This window comes from Xyrauchen texanus, chromosome 28, assembly GCF_025860055.1.
Source record: "Xyrauchen texanus isolate HMW12.3.18 chromosome 28, RBS_HiC_50CHRs, whole genome shotgun sequence".
Classification (NCBI taxonomy): Eukaryota; Metazoa; Chordata; class Actinopteri; order Cypriniformes; family Catostomidae; genus Xyrauchen; species Xyrauchen texanus.
The window spans coordinates 12190884-12209684 of NC_068303.1; the positions used below are offsets into that span (position 1 = coordinate 12190884).

The 18801-nt window shown below is 35.7% G+C and overlaps 1 protein-coding gene across 1 annotated transcript; it reads left to right on the top strand.

Annotated features, from left to right (window-relative positions):
- Nucleotides 1-9328: 9328 nt before the first annotated feature.
- On the top strand, nucleotides 9329-18704 carry LOC127622011 (platelet-activating factor acetylhydrolase-like). The gene is made up of 12 exons (XM_052095866.1): nucleotides 9329-9446; nucleotides 9562-9607; nucleotides 9912-10051; nucleotides 10131-10281; nucleotides 10517-10610; nucleotides 10713-10781; nucleotides 12038-12209; nucleotides 13583-13696; nucleotides 13841-13932; nucleotides 17174-17344; nucleotides 17482-17630; nucleotides 17937-18704. The coding sequence occupies exons 3-12, from the start codon at nucleotides 9956-9958 to the stop codon at nucleotides 18035-18037; spliced, it is 1209 nt and encodes a 402-aa protein (XP_051951826.1). The 5' UTR covers nucleotides 9329-9446; nucleotides 9562-9607; nucleotides 9912-9955; the 3' UTR covers nucleotides 18038-18704.
- Nucleotides 18705-18801: the final 97 nt, after the last annotated feature.

Genomic DNA, 18801 nt, shown 5'->3' on the forward strand with positions numbered 1-18801 from the left:
GTCCAGAAGCACACCTGCAAACAACATAAATGTCACTATCTAAGCCACAGATGCAATATCAAGCAAGATAAAGCTATGTATTCCTAATCAGTAAACAGCAATTGGATAGTTAAATAAATAGAGATAATTAAATGTGCACTAACCTGCATGTTGACTTTCCCTGGTTTATGACACACAGTCCTACATTACAGCAGGGGTTGGGCTGACATGGGGAGCTGACAGCACATGGCTCACAAACTTTTGACCTCTCAAAGCTTTTTTCTGCAGGCTTGGGGTAGCTGGAGAGTTTGGTCTTCACTGGAATTTTTGAATTCACAAGATGTATCAAATCTGGCAGCAAAATAACTCACTCTTAACAAGAAATGTAAATATTTTTATCTCAATAGATATACATTTTCTTATTATGGGGACGAGTGGACAATAATGATTTACATTTCTAACCATTGTTGAATATTTTTTTCACATACAAAAAATAAACTAATTTGAGGCCATGAAACAAACATTCTGGATTCAATACAAGTTAAGATCAATCTACGGCATTTTTGGCATAAAGTTGATTACCTTATTTTAATTTAGACTAAACTTTTCGTCTTTAAATAAAAATTAAGAAACAAAATGTTATGCTACAGTGAGGCACTTACAATAGAAGTGAATGGGGACCATTTTTGGAGGGTTAAAAGGCAGAAGCTTATATTTTTTTATAAAAACATTAATTCTCCTATAAAACGTGTGTATTATTTGAGCTGTAAAGTTATTTAATCGTTGTTTTTGTGGGATCTCAGTGTGTACAGCATTACATCATCATGGCAACGAAGTTTAAAATGGTAAATAACTTTACACAGAAAAGGTTAGCAAGTAATTTTATTACACTAAAATCATGCTTATTGTTTACATATAACGAACGGAGGCAGCGAAGGCAGACGAGGAGAGCGGGTCTAAATGCAAAATTACTTTATTGGAACAGATAAATGAATAAACACAAAGGAAAACCCTCAATGGGGAAATAAACACAAAGGAAAACCCTCAAAGGGGAAATAAACACAAAGGAAAACCCTCAATGGGGAAATAAACACAAAGGAAAACCCTCAATGGGGAAATAAACACAAAGGAAAACCCTCAATGGGGAAATAAACACAAAGGAAAACCCTCAATGGGGAAATAAACACAAGACTGAGAAAACGGGCAGGGAACACATACCAGGCTAACAACATTCAACGATAGACAGCGACTGAACAAACCGACAGGGTTTAAATACATGGACATAGGACAAAGGGGCCAATGAACAAACAGAACTCAAACAGGATAACAAGGGGATAAACAGAAACCAATGGCGAATTAACGAGGGCAGGTGAAAACAATGAATGGAGAACACTAACACTAACAGGGAGACTGTGGAGCTACAAAAGGGACAAAAGTGAAATCTACGGAATTACAAAAGTGACAAAAATGGTAAACAAAGGGGCAACGGTGAAACAAGAATATTTTAATAATTACAGATTGGCCCCATTCACTTCAATAATACAGTAAGTGCCTCTCAGTAACTGAGATTTGTGCTTTTTTTAAGAAAAGGTGGTACGAATTGAAATGAATCTTTTTAGTCATCATAATTATGCGACACATGCTGTTGGTCAAGCTTAACTTGTATTGAACCCGAAATACATTTCTTTAACTTCACATTAAAGTGCAATAATTGCACCCCAAAACTGGAATTCCAGGGGAATTTTACTTTAATGAGGTCATATATTTTTTAAATTACAGTCCATTTGCCAAAGTATTTGTCAAATACTTCAAATGAATCAATTAGTTTAAATTAATTCTCAATCTGAACAATTATGACCACTACATGTAAAATCAAATACAAAAGTAGATATACATAATGCACAATAAACAACTTAATAAATGTTCTGTTTTGGAGTGTTTTTTTCACCTTCACCTTTTTTTATGAGCTGATTGTATTTTTACATATTACTTCGTATTACCTATATTTTACAGATTTGTGTAAGTATGGGTAACTACGGTTTCTACAGAGGCACTAAGCTCAACTTTGTAGGGCTAGAATATTATGTAATATTGTTAAATTACATAAACAGATGAATTATTTCACACTTTTGGTGACATTTTCGCACCAAGCCCTGATTAATTTCTGACTCTGTTACTGTCATCATACAAAAGGAGGCCTAAGTCAATGCCTGGCATTTAGACAACTTTCTTCACTCAGTCAAAACAAAAGAATTTTACCATCAAAACTAACAGTGATGATTAGTTTGTCATTCTTGAGAAAGTCGCTCTTGCGGAGCTAATTGTGTGAGATGAAGGTGCCCCAGCCAAACTCTGGACCTCTGAAGCAACCGCAACTTTAATCTCATTGTTCACGTGTAGATGGCTTACTCCACTGTGTGTTGCCATCTGAGTAAATCATTATGTGTATAGGGAGAACATATTGTAAACTTTACAAATTATGCAAACACACGTGTGTGGAAAAGAGAATAAATACTTTTGCATACTTTATTCTTAAAATTCAATTCAATAAACAATTACAAAGCACATCAAAGGAAGGAAGGAAGGAAGGACGGAAGATTGCTGTGACCTTTACTGGCCAAATACTAATACTAATGAATCCAGTCAAATGTAATGCCTGAAATAAAGACTCACCAGTGGTGAAGCTTCTGCTGTTAGACATTTGAAGTGTTTTGATCCATAGCCGTGACCGTAATTTGCTGATTCACTGCAGGCCATTCTAATACTGCATCATTCTCGCCGCTGAAGAGATGAAAGGTGACCCCTAAAAAACTCTTCAGATGAGTTGATCCTGCCATTTGGATAAACGTTAATTCCATAAGCATAACCCTGAGTTGTAAAAACGACCTCTCCAAATAATATCACCATGTGGGGTATTATTCAGGAGGATGGTGAAGTTCAAACAGCATTTGGGAAGGATGTCTCAGTCAGAGTGTTGTCATCAATAAAGATCCCTCCTGATGGTTTGTTGGACCCCACAATTCCCAGGAAGAAGTATCTGAATCTTCCATAACTCATCACCCTCCCTTAAAAAATATTGAATTGAATTGATCATTTACATATGGCATTCAAATTGTATTATACAACTGTTAGTTCCAATCTTTTAATCTGACTGGACCAGCATGGTACCATGATTGCTAATATTTTGTATATAATATAACAGCAATGGATTGCTTCAAATTTTATTTCACTCTGCTTGTCTGTGTTTGTGACTGTCAGTATGTGTTTGGACAATCAGTTTCAAGAGTGCTGTTTTAAGTATAACGGCACTGTTTGCAAAGTTTCACTGCTTGAATCACTTTGCTTGGCTATGTTTGCAAGAGTGTTTTTTAAAAGCAATATCACACTCGCAATGAGCATGTCTGTAATTAACTTTGATACCAGCTGTACATGATATTCAGTATCTCTCTTAGTAATTTTTGAGTCAATGTTAAAATAATTGTCAGACAATCCTAAAATAAGGAAACAAACAGAAAAATCAGTACATAACTGACCTCTGACAGTGTGAGCTTTCCTGACTTTACGAACAGTGCCAGTGCCATCATAAATTGTAATCCAAATTACTAGTGTCATGTGTATTTTAGTTCATGTTTTTCATTTATTTTATTTTGAAATTCTAGTTCCTGTTTCATGCCATGTGGTTCCCTTTTCATGTGATTTCATGTTTCCCTCCATGCACGTGTGTCTTGTTTTCATTGGTTGACTGTCTTGTTATTTTGTTTACAGTTCTTTGTGTTTATTGGTTATCTTTGTCATGTGTTCTCCCATGTCATGTAATTAAGCCTCCTGTTTTCCTTTGTCCATTGTCAGGTGATGTTTGTGATGTACTTTGTTGGATAGGTCAAGTTCATGTTTATGTTTTATTCATATTTATAGTTACGGTGTCTGGATATCACGAGTTGGAATAAATTTGCACTTGGGTTCTATACTTCATCGTCATCATCTTTGTCATTGCCAGCAACATCGTTACAGAACATTACAGAGAGAGCATTACAGAATATCTGACTGACAAATATGATCCCAGCAGTCTAACTCTATGCCTGTGTCTAACTATGCCTGTGTCAGAGGAATTGTTCCCTGGAGGATTACGTGGAAGAATTTTGCGCTCTGGCATGCCGAGTAGACTTCAATTAGGTAGCCCTCAAAGGCATTTTCTGTTTTGTTTTAACTATCATTTTGATGCCAGGCAGTCGGAGTACCCACAGCCTGGCTCATTATATTGACCTTGCCTACAGATTATTGGTTCTGTGTTCACTGTGGGGGAGGCAGTTGCCAAGCCAAAGATCCACGTCGTGGACGCCAAGCCAGAGTTCCACGTCATGGCCACTGAACTAGCACCATCTTTTGCACCGGATCCTCAGCCTGCTTCCCTATGGCTCCACCTTGGTCCTCAGTCCCACCGGCTCCGCCTCTGTCCTCCTATCCCCCAGCTCCACCTCGGTTCTCCGAACCTCCAGATCCACCATGGTCCTTTGAGTCGTTTGCTACTCTCCAGGCTCCAAGTTACCTGGTGTTGTCCCTCAAGTCTCTCATGGCCCCGCCTTCCAAGGCTCCGGCCCATGAGCCTCTCAGGGCCCTACTTTCCATTGACACACCATGTCTTGCTTTGCCACGTTTCAAGATGCTTTCTGTGCGGTTCCCCCTAAATCTCCACGCTGTTGTCGTTACAGAATCTCTCAATGTTTTGTGTGTGAGCACCTGTCCGAGGATCAACAAAAACCTCTTTATGGTTCACAGTTAGATGGTTATATCCAGCACCTCTGAGACAGTTATAGGCTCTCCACCCATCTGAGACAACATTGCTTCCTTGTCTAACATGCTTCTGGAGAATGGGCATGAGGTGTTGAGTTGAATGCTGACTGACAACTCTCAGAATGGTTCTTCTGCTTTGCTATTTGACTCCAAGAATTCCAAACACCCATGACATCCTGTTGCTCTGTCTTACTCGGTTGTACTAAAAATGACAAAATTTCAACTGTTAGGATAAATATATTGTATCGTTCATCTTCACTATAAAGTGTGACCACATTTAATTGAAAATATATTACCTTCCTTTTGTGGCCAAATTTGCTCTCATCAATCAAAACAATTTTGTCTTTTTCCAATTTTCAGGTCACCTCTTCTCTTCATTCTTTTATTTGTAGATTTGCAGACTCCACGCAGACGATAAGCAAGTTTAGTCAGTGTGGAAAAGCTTCCAGTGATACCTTCCTGTAGCATGTCCACTTGTTGCAAACTGAGTCCTTGTGAAAATCTATAGTTTAAAAGCAAGCACATAGGATAATACAGGATCATAACACATTTCTCAATACTCAATTCACTATCAGTGAAGTTATGATATTATCTGCTTGGGTAGTATACTTCAAAATAGTTTCCTCTCAACACAAATACAATAATTATTACATAATTACATTATTAAAACAACTCTCATTAATTAACAAACACAGGATGATATATTGTTACCTGTAAATTAAATGCATCCATGTCTGGAGGCTGATATGAGACTAGGAAATTATTGAGCCACTTTGGATGCTCTTGCTATAAGATATCCCGTGGCATTTATCTCGACACACCCTAGCAGAGGATAACAGAATTAAAATAAGCATACTAGCTTCACAACACCAAAATGATTTAAAAATGTTATACTTTCAAAGCAAATGCATAGTTTAAAGACAGGTGATATACTGAATTAAGAACATTGAATTAGAAAGCAAATTATATGAATAGCATTGTTTCCTGTAGAATTACAAACTCTGAATCAAGTCTGAATCAACATGTTTGAATCTTTGAGTTATAAGAAGTTAATTATTCTAAAATCTGAATAACAACTCAAAGAGTCATGCAACAAATAGGGCTGCATTCTCAACATTAAACTGAACAAATAAATTCCTACTAAATAAAATATTACACTGAAATTTCATTTAAAAATAAATATAATACACTACATATAATATATTATATAAATACAACAATATAATATACTAAATATTATATGATATAGTAAATAATATATAATAATAAATAAAATATCTAAATAACATAAAATAATAAATAATATAGGCCATTGTTCCAATTCACATGATGTTACAATATATTACATTGTAAACAATCATACCAATAAGGTCATATAGGGCACTTTGACGTTGTAAATTGAGACAGAGAGAAAGAGAGGCTTCCCACTGAATTTGGCGAGTAATTTGAATTGTAATGAATAATAATGATGAGTATGGGATAATATCACTTTTCTTACCATGCAGCTTCCTTTTTTTGTAGAAGTCCTTGAATTTCATGAAGTGGTGGCATGATGGGCAATACATGTATTTCCGCAGTAACCCTTTTTGCGTCAACCAATGAATACATTTTTGTTCGTATTCGCTGATGTTCTGAAAAATATTCTCCGCAGAAAATCATAATTTGAAGCCATGACGATGCATTGCGCAACTATCCTGACGGGCAAACAGAGTAGCACATTTAAATTTGTGAACAGCTTTAGTAAATTTTCAACACTGGCTCATTGTGACAACATTATCGCCCATGCTTTTGCAAAATGTGTCAACCCTGACTGTAGGTATAATTTGAAGTTATATACCTGAATTTGCTTTCAAGAATGTTGTTTTAAGTCTGATGTGGTCCAGAGCTGTTAAATAGACGACCCACCATCACTAGCAGTAAATGTTTGATTGACATACATGTCATTGGTTTCATATTTTCCTTTTTCATGGCTTCTATTTCAGTTTTCAGGTTGAAAAGTCAAAACCTTTCTATAAAGGGCCAGTATTTTTCCACATTATTTTATTGCCTTTTGGCTTTATCTGACAGCAGAGACAATGACAGGAGAGAAGAGTGGGAATGGGATCAGGAAAACACCTCACAAGATAAGACTTAAAATCAAGTCAACAACATCATATTTTCGAGCAAGGCTATGACTCTAACTTGTTTTGTATACCATTGTGAGTGTGTATGTTCTCTAATTATGGAAATATTTTTATCATTTTAATGTTAACTATTTATATTTAATTTGTTTTGTTAAATGAATATTTTAGCCAAATGGCAATCCTCTCGTCCATGTAGTAGTGTAATAATAAAACAACAGACCCAACTGTCATGACATGCACGCTGCTTGTTCTGAGTAATTGACTCAAAATAATTAGAATATAATGTGGACATTATAGAATTAATTAATTCTGTGAAAAAACAGGTGTCATTAATTGTCCTTTTTAAGGATGATGGGAAGCAAATGTTTCACACATTGTTATAAAATATATTTCCTTCTGAATTGCTAAGTAAAATAGTCCAAATGGCAAAGATTCAGCCAATCATCACTTACAGAAAGATCAAAGATGATCTAAAATTAACTGTAAGTACTGTTACAGTCAGAAGACGCTTGATCAAAGCTAAACTATCAGCAAGAAGCCCCCGTTAAGCACAATTGTTGAAAAAAAAAAAAAAGCCATGTGCAGAATCAGTTAAAATTTGCCAAGGAACACATTGATTGGCCCAAAGAGAAATGGTGTAACATTCTGTGGACTGATGAGAGTAAATTTGTTCTTTTCGTGTCAAGTGGTCATTGACAGTAGCCTACGTCAGGTGACCCCTGAGTTTCTGAATGCCACAGTACACTGTGAAGACAGTGAAGCATGGTGGCGTAAAAATCATGGTATGGAGATGTTTTTCATACAACGGTGTTGGGCCTATTTATCGTATTCCAGGGATCATGGATCAGTTTAAATACTTCAAAATACTAGAAGAGATTATGTTGCCTTATGCCGAAGATGGAATGCCCCTGAAATGGATGTTTCAACAAGAAACATCCATTGAAAAAGTTAAATCTTGAAAAATGTTGACTGCTATTTATTTTTTTACAGACTAATATTCCTTTTCTTTGCTTCTTGTAAAAGAATTATGCAGACTTGATAAAATTAGTTAATGCTTTGGTTTGCAATAGAATGTGTAATGTTTCCAATACATTTGAAATATGGAAATAAAAGCTATTAAAAAATATTTGCACTTTATTCACTTTTATTAAAGGACTGCTATATATTTGAACACAACTGTAGATGATGAGAGAATTTTCATTTTTGGGTGAACTCAAGGGTGTAGATTTGGGTTGATTATGGGGGGTTTGGAGCATGAAGCATCTACATGTTTCCATTGATCATGGTATAAATAATGGGGAGGTTGTACTTGCTTGTTTTGATTATTGGGGGGAGGTATGCCCCTGGGTGAACTATCCTTTAAGTAACATTTAAGTTCAGCTTTTAATACACTTCAGCCACATTTGTCGCTTGAAAACTTTGATTATTGATCCTTATATTATCAAATGGTTATTTTCTTTTTTATCTAACCTTACACAATATGTGAAAGTAAATAACACCCTTTCTAACCAATAATCTATCAATACTGGTGCTCCCCAGGGCTGTGCAAGTTATCCTGTTCTCTTTATTATATATACAAATTATTGTATCAGTAGAAATAAGAATAATTATATCATAAAGTACTCTGCTGATACTGCAATTTTAAGTTTGTTAAACAGAAACCATGTTACATCTGATCACCATTCTGAAATTGGGAGTTTTGTGCAGTGGTGTGACGTAAATCAACTCATTGTAAATATAAGGAAAACAGAGGAAATTATATTTGACCTGAAAGGAATTGGTGATTAGTCCAGTAACCATCCATGATGCCGTTATTAAACAGGTGGGTACGTATAAGTACTTGGGAATAGTCATTGATTGTTCATTCACTTGGAAAGCTCATATTGGAAACCTTTTTTCTAAATTCCAGCAAAGGTTGTATTTTTAAGAAGGCTTCGGTTATTTGGCGTTAATCAGAAGAGGGTGGTTCTATTTTATCAGGCAGTTCTGGGTAGTCCCCATACTATGGAAAACAAGCTTGGATGGGAACCTTTCAGTTCAGTCAAAATCACAGCTAGCTCGTCTTAACAATTAATTTTATGATTGTATTAATTGTCATTGTTTAGTATAATGTGTTGGTTTTTGTTATGTATCACTGCGGCCTTCGAGACCAAGACAAATTTCCTTGCAAAAGAACAATAAAGTATAAGTTAACTTAACATGATGTGAGTAGGCCTACTAATAATGATAATGATCAGAATCATGATGACTATCACCACACGTTCTTGAAAACGCCACGTATATAATAGTGTATTATTCACAATGCAGACAGAGTAGATCTGGCAGTCTAGTTACTCCACTGAATATCAACCTGCAGTGAATCACTCACGCATGCTTTGGGCATTTCACACTGATCTACTATCAGTAGGATCTGTGACTCGATCCAGATGCCAAGACGTGAAGCTCCGCCTGCAGACTCGGTAGTCTAGTCTTGCTAGTCCATGTTTCCTGTTGGCAGACTCGTTCAGCTGACGCTGGTTAAGAAAACATTTGAATTGTCAAAGTCAACGTCGGGTAAGTCAATAAGAATGAGTTTTAAAAGCTTTTTAACAGCTCGCTAAGTGTTAAGTTCTAACTGGCTAGTATGCTAACAGTAAACATGCTGAACGTGTTTTCGTTGTTTTGACAGACCTACTTCCAGTCACGTCACTAATTTAAAGTGTTTGCATATTATGGTAAGTGTCAAACCATTCATTTAACAACTTATAACTTTAATTATATAATGTGACAATTGCAGTGAGAAGTACAATCAACTCGCATGAGCTGACACCAGCTGATTATTACTTCTCTATTAGACACGTTTCATGTGACTAATATAGGACAAGTTTCAGATGACTAAAAACTAAAATGTTGAGTCGATTAAAAGTTGTCAGTTACCAAGCCATAGTCATCAAAATGTTTGGGAGAATTGTGACTTGCCATGTCATGTAGTAAACCTTGTGACTATATGGAGTTGAGACTGGTTGTCTTGTTTTTCAGGTTTAATACATAGCCCTAAGTGGAACTGTTTGTGTGTGTTTGCAATGGGTAATTCATGTGACCACTCTTTGAGGATCCTGCCAGGTAAAGGACCGCACCAAGTAGGATGCACAGACCTGATGGTGGGCCACACGGTTCAGGTAATTGTGCACTGTGCACACTTGAATTGTCTGTGTCATCAGCTTACTGATTAAAAAATATAACTTACATTTCTTCAAGGGGACATTCTTTAGACTGTACTATCCATGCCAAGCATCAGAGAATCCAAAGTTGCCAGACTGGGTCCCGTGTCGAGAGTATTTCAATGGTCTTGCAGACTTTTTGAAGATGAACAGAGCACTGAGTGAAAGAATTTTCAACTACCTCTTTGGTAAACATACCCTTTTACAGTGTTGTGCTGTTTGTGGGTCTTCTGTGTAAGTTTTTTTCTTTGCTGATTTGTGCTAAATGTTATTTTTGTTGCCAAATAGGGCACTCATCATATCATTTCTGTAAAGCGTGATTTGGAGAAATTCTGTGTCAATTTGGCATAGAAAACATTGCTTGTTTTTACTGTTTTACACTGTCCTGCCCTGACCATTTTACTGTGTATTTGTTTACATTAGGGTCTTTTAAAATCCCAGCAGCCTGGGATGCCTCATTTAAACCAGATGGGAAATATCCTGTCATTATCTTCTCTCATGGACTGGGAGCTTTCAGGTAAAGTCGATTTGAAAATGTTGACGTAAATACGATGCAATCTCAGATGAATTCTTGGTAAACTATTTTACAATCCCATTGTGTTTTTCTGTGTATTTTCAGGACATTGTATTCAGCCATATGTGTTGAATTGGCCTCACAGGGCTTCATTGTTGCAGCTGTGGAACACAGGTGACTGCTTTCAATTGGATTTTATTAGTTATTAAAAACATTATTTTTAACTGGTCCAGTATCTTAGTTTAGAGAGAAGTCCATTTTTTAGCCAGAAACTGCCATGATCACATTTACATTTGATGTATTCTCCTTGCCCTGTGTTAATATAAGGTTGTGTATGTTATAATGGTCATAGTGTGTGTAGACAATAGTATAAAATAGGTCATCACATTCTTACCAGTGTTTACCTCTGTGCTCACAAATGACACATAAATGACTAACAGCAGCTGGTCATAGGTCAAGTTACACACTGAGTTTCAAGTTGTGATCCTACAATGTGAATTCAAACTAGTTTTAAAGTAGTATTACTAAGAATTCTGTGTATGTTATTATTAGAAATCGCAATTTTTTGATAAATATTATTGACTAGATGGCTTCTATGAAACTTTAAAAAATACCCTCACTCTTATTTTACTCACCTTCATGCTTTCCCAAACTTGTTTGACTTTCTTTCTACTGAGAAACACAAATGAAGATATTATGAAGAATGTATAAGGGTTTTTTTTTTCCATACTCCAAAACTTTCAAGCTCCAAAAAGAACAAACACAGTATAAAAGTAATCCATATGATTTAAGTAGTTTAATCCATGTCTTCTGAAGTGGCACGATCACTTTGGGTGAAGAACAGATCAAAATTGAAGTACTTATTTACTATGAATCTTGACATCCAGCCTGATTGGAACACCGTGCAGGCTTCAATATGGTGATGCTTTGATGCTGCATGTGGTTGGCAGATCCTCAATCCTGGTATCATTATAAATCTATAACATGATCATCAAGGAGACTACAGATGACCTTTTGGTTAAAAACGAGCTTCTCGCTTCAGAAAACATGAAGTAAACCACTCTAGTTGTATTACCGTTATACTGCCTTTGTCTTTTTTTGAAGCTTGAAAGTGTTGGACCTCATTGATTTGCATTGTATGGAGAAAAACTCCTCATATCTCCAAAATATCTTCTTTTGCATTCCGCAGAAGAAAATCATATGGCATGATAACAAAGTTTGGGACGGCACTATTGTAAATGATGAGAGAATTTTTATTTTTAAGCAAACTATTCCTTTAAGATCAGATATGATTATGAATTAAAAATTCATAAAATTAATCTTATGAATGAATTTTGTTTTTTGAAAAATCTAATAAAGTGACAGCTGATTACTATTCACTGTATTTGTTCTGGTATGCTTTTGTTCAATTAAATGTCTTTGAATTGCAGGGATGAATCTGCCTCTGCAACATATTACTTCAGGGAAAATACTGAGCCAGGAACAAGAATACATGCATCATGTGACATTTCCAAGCCTGTGGCTGATAATCTGAAAGAAGAATGGATGTATTACAGGCAACTGAAACCAGGCGAGAATGAGTTTCCTCTAAGAAACAAGCAAGTGAGATAATCCTTACTCATTGTGCTGTTACAGAGAAACTTTCTTATGCTTTGTTCATTGTGAAGCAAAAAATATTTTTGGTGTTGTAAGCAGAGCCATTGCAGGAACTACACTGCCTGGCCAAAAAAAAAAAAGTTGCTTTTTGGATTTATATAAGCAGATACTTGAAAGCCTATGATTGGATCATTATTGCAGTGATTAGTATGTTTCAGCTGGCAATAATTATTTTAATCCAAACTGATGCAGTGTGTAGCTTCTCATTACTTAAACCACCATGTCGGAAGACGTGTGCCATGGTCGTGGAAAAGATGTCATTGTGTTTTAGAAGGGGCAAATTATTGGCCTGCATCAAGCAAAGAAAAAACTAAGGAGATTGCTGAAATCACTGATATTGGGTTCAGAACTGTCCAACACATTGCTAAATCCTGGAAGGATAGCAGTGAACTGTCAGCTTCGTGAAAGAAATGTGGTCGGAAAAAAACTTGAATGATCGTGATCGGAGGCAACTTAAACTCTTGAAGTCACATCGTAAAAAAACGACAGTAGAACTCACGACTATGTTAAGTAATGAGAAGAGCATTTCCACACGCACAATGTGATGAGAACTTACAGGATTGGGACTAAATAGCTGTGTGGCCATAAGAAAGCCACTAATTGGAAAAAAAACTACTTAAATTTGCTAGGGAGCATAAAGATGGGACTGTGGAATAATGGAAAAAGAAATGTTGTCTGATGAGTCCAGATTTCACCTATTCCAAAGCAATGTATGCATCAGGGTAAGAAGTGAAGCACATGAATCATGCATAGTGCCCACTGTACAAGCCTCTGGAGCCGGTGTTATGATCTGGGGTTGCTTCAATTGGTCAGGTCTAGGCTCAGCAACATTATGCAGCAATAAAATCAAGAGTCAGCTGACTTCCTGAATGTATTGAATGACCAGGTTATACCGTCAATGGATTTTTTTCTACCCTCATGGCACGGGCACGTTCCAGAACGGCAATGCCAAGATTCATCATGTTCAAATTTTGAAAGAGTGATTAAGGGAGCATGAGGAATCATTTTCACACATGAATTGGCCACCACAGAGTCCTGACCTTAACTCCATTGAAAGCCTTTACGGAGTGGTTCGACTCTCCCGTTATCAATACAAGATCTCAGCCAAACATTTATGCAACTCTGGATGGAAATAAATGTTGTGACGTTGCTATAAGGTTGACGAAATGATGCCAAAATGAATGCACCCCGTAATCAAAACTAAAAGCGGTTCAACTAAATATTAGAGTATGCAAATTATTTTATTTTTTTACCAGGCAGTGTATCTAAAGAAGATCTATATTCCATGTAATAAATTGTATTTCATTTTAATGTTTCAGGTGAAGCAAAGAGCTGATGAATGCATCAGAGCCTTAAATATTCTCTTTGACATCAACTCAGGAAAGTCTGTGGAAAACGTCTTACAGTGTCAATTTGATTTGTCAACAATGGAGGTAAATATTGTATTAAATATATTTTTGGTTTCTATACAAATAGCTTATTCACATTCTCTAATTGTTTATTTGTTATAGTACTGTAGTGAAGCGTAATCTAAGCAAACTGGAGAGATGGCAATAACAAGACTATCTGCATTTCAGAATTCAATGGACTTGTGTAGAATAACGGTTATGGGACATTCCTTTGGAGGTGCAACAGTGATTGAATGTTTGTGCAAGGAGGTCAAATTCAAGTATGTTTTAAAAAAAATGATTTGGGCAATAATTAACCATAGTGTCAATAGAGATACAGTGGTAGCAATCCAGCTGACTAGCACGTACCATAAATAACATCTTGTGATGTTAAGATCTTGTGGGTAGAAAAGATCTTGTGGGTAATTGAAAACAGCACGTTTTTGATACAGCCTGATAAATTTGGCAGTCACTGCTATATACACTTACTTTATACATCACACTAATGTCTGCAAAAACCTCAGCAAGTTTCCTGTTTTTTTAGCATGTTGTGACTTGCTACCACAATGATGAAGTCTAAATTCTTGCCATTTAATCATGCTCAATTTCAAAGGATGTGTTTAATTGAAAACTTAATTTCAGAGGTTATTTTCATGAAAAATTACATTCATAACCCTTGTGTGCTGTTCGGGCTGTTTTCAGCCACTAGGGTGTTTTTTTGAGTCGTTTTTTGGCCATAACTTTCTCTGTGTTTCAGCTAATGGAATGATTTTTGGTGACAAATCTTATTTTCACACATATTTTAGGAAAATGCTTTGAAAATTTTCAAAAACTCAACAGTACACTGTGGGCAAATTCACTACCCTTTGGTTATGTTCAGTGGCTGAAAACAGCCACTACTTTAAACTGCTGTAAAAATTTATCAGATAAATATTTTTTCAAATTTTTTGCATAAATCTATTAATCAACCTCAGTCTTGTTCAAAACTACTAAATGTTTAAAAAAAAATTCAGGATTTTAACTCTTTAATTGCCAAATTCATAAATGATGTCACTGATTTGGGGAAAAAAAATACAAAATGACGTATTTTCAATATAAAATGTGATTGTGGACTGGATTTTTTTTACCTTTTATCACAGTCTTGGACATGTCAAAGATTAGAAACAACATTGGTTTCGATGCATTGTTAGTTTTTGTGCAGCATCAGATTTAAACTTTTTCTCCCTCATTTACTGTTCGTGGCTGTTTTTGCCCCATTGACTTCCATTATAACCACATTTTTTGATTGCAAAGCCATGACACCATATAGTCATGCATTTTTGATTGTTTGTGGTTTTCCCTGTTGGGAAGAGGTAAAATTTGTAATTTTTACTGTTGATAACCACGTGGCACCATTAACCCTTTAGATAGGCCTGTGCAAAAAAAAGCTTAGTTTCTGGCTTTTACATGGAGCTATAATGGAGTATAATAGCATATTAAAGTGTGTGTGTGGGTGTGTGTTGGTGTGTGTGTGTGTTTGTGTGTGTGAGAGAGAGAGTGTGTGAGAACTCACCTTGTTATTTTTTAGTATTTTTGAAGCTGCACATAACAATGAGAATAATCATGCAAACATTGTCAAAACACGAACAGTAGCTTCTAAATTTATCTCTAACAAGCACATGAATTCAAGTAAAATTTAACAGGAATAGGATGCATGTAGTAACAAATGTGTAATGGCACATACCTTGTCTAGATTGTCGACACCTCCCTTGCAACGGTTGTAATCTGCGATTATCTCTAGCTTATTTTTTGGTCCCTCTGTCTTTTACATGGAGTTATATGGAGTATAATAGCATATTAAAGTGTGGGTGTGGGTGTGTGTGTGTGTGTGTGTGTGTGTGTGAGAGAGAGAGAGCGTGTGAGAACTCACCTTGTTATTTTTTAGTATTTTTGAAGCTGCACATAACAATGAGAATAATCATGCAAACATTGTCAAAACACAAACAGTATCTTCTAAATTTATCTCTAACAAGCACATGAATTCAAGTAAAAATTAACAGGAATAGGATGCATGTAGTAACAAATGTGTAATGGCACATACCTTGTCTAGATTGTCGACACCTTATCATCTCTAAAACTTAACTACAAGTCAAGCCCTTTCTCATGTTGCTTGCTGCTCTTCTCACCATCAAATGACCAGCAGGCTTGCATGCAAGTGTTTAAATCCACTTGCTTTGTTTTTGATTACTCTGCATTTCTCACCATCAAAAGGCACTTTGTTTTTGTTTACTCCATGTAGTTGTGAGAGCTGAGGTGCATGTTTTGATTTTCTCAGACGCAACAAGGTGAGTTCTCACACTCTCTCTCTCACACACACACACCAACACACACCCACACACACACTTTAATATGGTATTATACTCCATATAACTCCATGTAAAAGACAGAGGGACCAAAAAAGAAGCTAGAGATAATCACAGATTACAACCGTTGCAAGGGAGGTGTCGACAATCTAGACAAGGTATGTGCCATTACACATTTGTTACTACATGCATCCTATTCCTGTTAATTTTTACTTGAATTCATGTGCTTGTTAGAGATAAATTTAGAAGATACTGTTCGTGTTTTGACAATGTTTGCATGATTATTCTCATTGTTATGTGCAGCTTCAAAAATACTAAAAAATAACAAGGTGAGTTCTCACACACTCTCTCTCTCACACACACAAACACACACACAAATACACACACCAACACACACCCACACACACATTTTAATATGCTATTATACTCCATATAACTCCATGTAAAAGCCAGAAACTAAGCCTTTTTTTTGCACAGGCCTATCTAAAGGGTTAATGGTGCCACGTGGTTATCAACAGTAAAAATTACAAATTTTACCTCTTCCCAACAGGGACAACCACAAACAATCAAAAATGCATGACTATATGGTGTCATGGCTTTGCAATCAAAAAATGTGGTTATAATGGAAGTCAATGGGGCAAAAACAGCCACGAACAGTAAATGAGGGAGAAAAAGTTTAAATCTGATGCTGCACAAAAACTAACAATGCATCGAAACCAATGTTGTTTCTAATCTTTGACATGTCCAAGACTGTGATAAAAGCTAAAAAAAAATCCAGTCCACAATCACATTTTATATTGAAAATACGTCATTTTGTGTTTTTTTTTCCCCCAAATCAGTGACATCATTTATGAATTTGGCAATTAAAGAGTTATAATCCTGAATTTTTTTTAAACATTTAGTAGTTTTGAACAGGACTGAGGTTGATTAATAGATTTATGCAAAAAAAAAAAAAAATTAAAAAATATTTATCTGATAAATTGTTACAGCAGTTTAAAGTAGTGGCTGTTTTCAGCCACGAACATAACGAAAGGGTAGTGAATTTGAACAATGCACAAGGGATAAACAAGGACAGACTATTGCTAATACATCTGTCATATTAGTTTGTTGATAGCACCAAACATGTCATGCAGCTATTAATTTAATTCTGAAGAGTTTTACAGAAATGTTTTTTTCTTAGGTGTGGTGTTGCATTGGACTCCTGGATGTTTCCTTTGGATGAGGAGATCTTCCCAAGAGTGAAGCAGCCAATCTTTTTTATTAATTCTGAGAAATTCCAATGGATTGGGAATATAATCCAAATGAAGAAACTGGACTCGGCCATCATTCCCAGAAAAATGATAACCATCAAGTCAGTCATGCATTTTAGTATTAAAAAAGTAGTTGGTTATTGTATTTTCATATCCCCACACCCAAATCAATCAGAAAGTACTTTGATATGAATATATTCCCATGCAGTTGTGCCTTACCTATACCATGTTTCGACAGGGGAGCAGTCCATCAGAGTTTCACAGATTTCACATTTCTTACTGGAAACTGGATTGGAAAGCTCATGAAGCTGAAAGGAGAGATTGATCCACATGTAGCCATGGATCTGTCCAACAAAGCAACTTTGGCTTTTCTTCAACGCCATTTAAGTAAGTAAACATGAGAGTGGGGAGAACATTACTATTATAATTGTCATAGCGTAACTTATACCCCCGAATTTCTTTGACACTATTTAGGCAAATCTGATGAACAATTTGTTTTAAAACACCTTTAAACAGGTAAATGGAGCAGCAGGTTTTTAATTAGTTTAAAAGTAGTTACAAGATGGCAATGTAAATTATTGTATATGTTAGATTAAACATATTATTTCAATAATGTTAATGGTTTCTTTGTTACTCAAGTTGGTTTGAAATGTCAGTAGTTCACTTACTGTAACTATTTTTTTTATTTCTCAGATCTGGAAAAAAACTTCAATCAGTGGGATCCTCTAATTGATGGAAAAGATGATAACTTGATTCCAGGCACCAATATAACTTTACCACAGTCATCCGTTTAATCCAGTTACATGGAACAAATGGAGAAAAAAAAGGTTACATGTTTGAGAAAGGCCTAATTTAATCTAGAATAATCTATCATTGGCATTTTTATTAAGGAAACCATTTATGACTGCTGTGTACGATTGATTTGCACTATGGATTTGAAAGTGATCTGATGTAAATTTTATGTGGGGAAAAACTACAACCTACTCAGGATGACTCATGGAAGCTACTACAAGCCAACAGCCACACACTTTTCAAAGCAGAAGTGCAATATATTATTTTAAAATTTTGAACATCTCCCGTCCTTTGTCCCCTGCCTTAATGTGTTTTTAGTTATGTAAAGCTGAGAAATTGGGTATATATAAGAAACGTTTTCCACATTGTTGACTATGTTGGTTTCAAGGAGGCAGTTAGCAGACAACCATTGATGTATATATACACAGTGCCACAGATATAGCATACATGTGTGTTGCCCAAAGAGCAAGAACACTTATATAACTTTATGGAGCACATCATAGTCTCAGATTTTTTAGATTATCTCATGATCTGCAACTCAAACTTCTGATTTACAAGTCAAAGAAATGAAAATGTTTACACTACTAATGTTTTGTTTAAGAAATGCAGTATGAAATTGTACAAATCTTTGTATGTATTTGAGATTGTTTATTAAACAGAATATCTTTGGTATTTTAGTTATTTCAACCTTATAAACGTACAGAAATTTGGAATAACAGGATATCAGTAGAAAATGTTCATGTAGGTGCTGCTAACAAAAGATGCA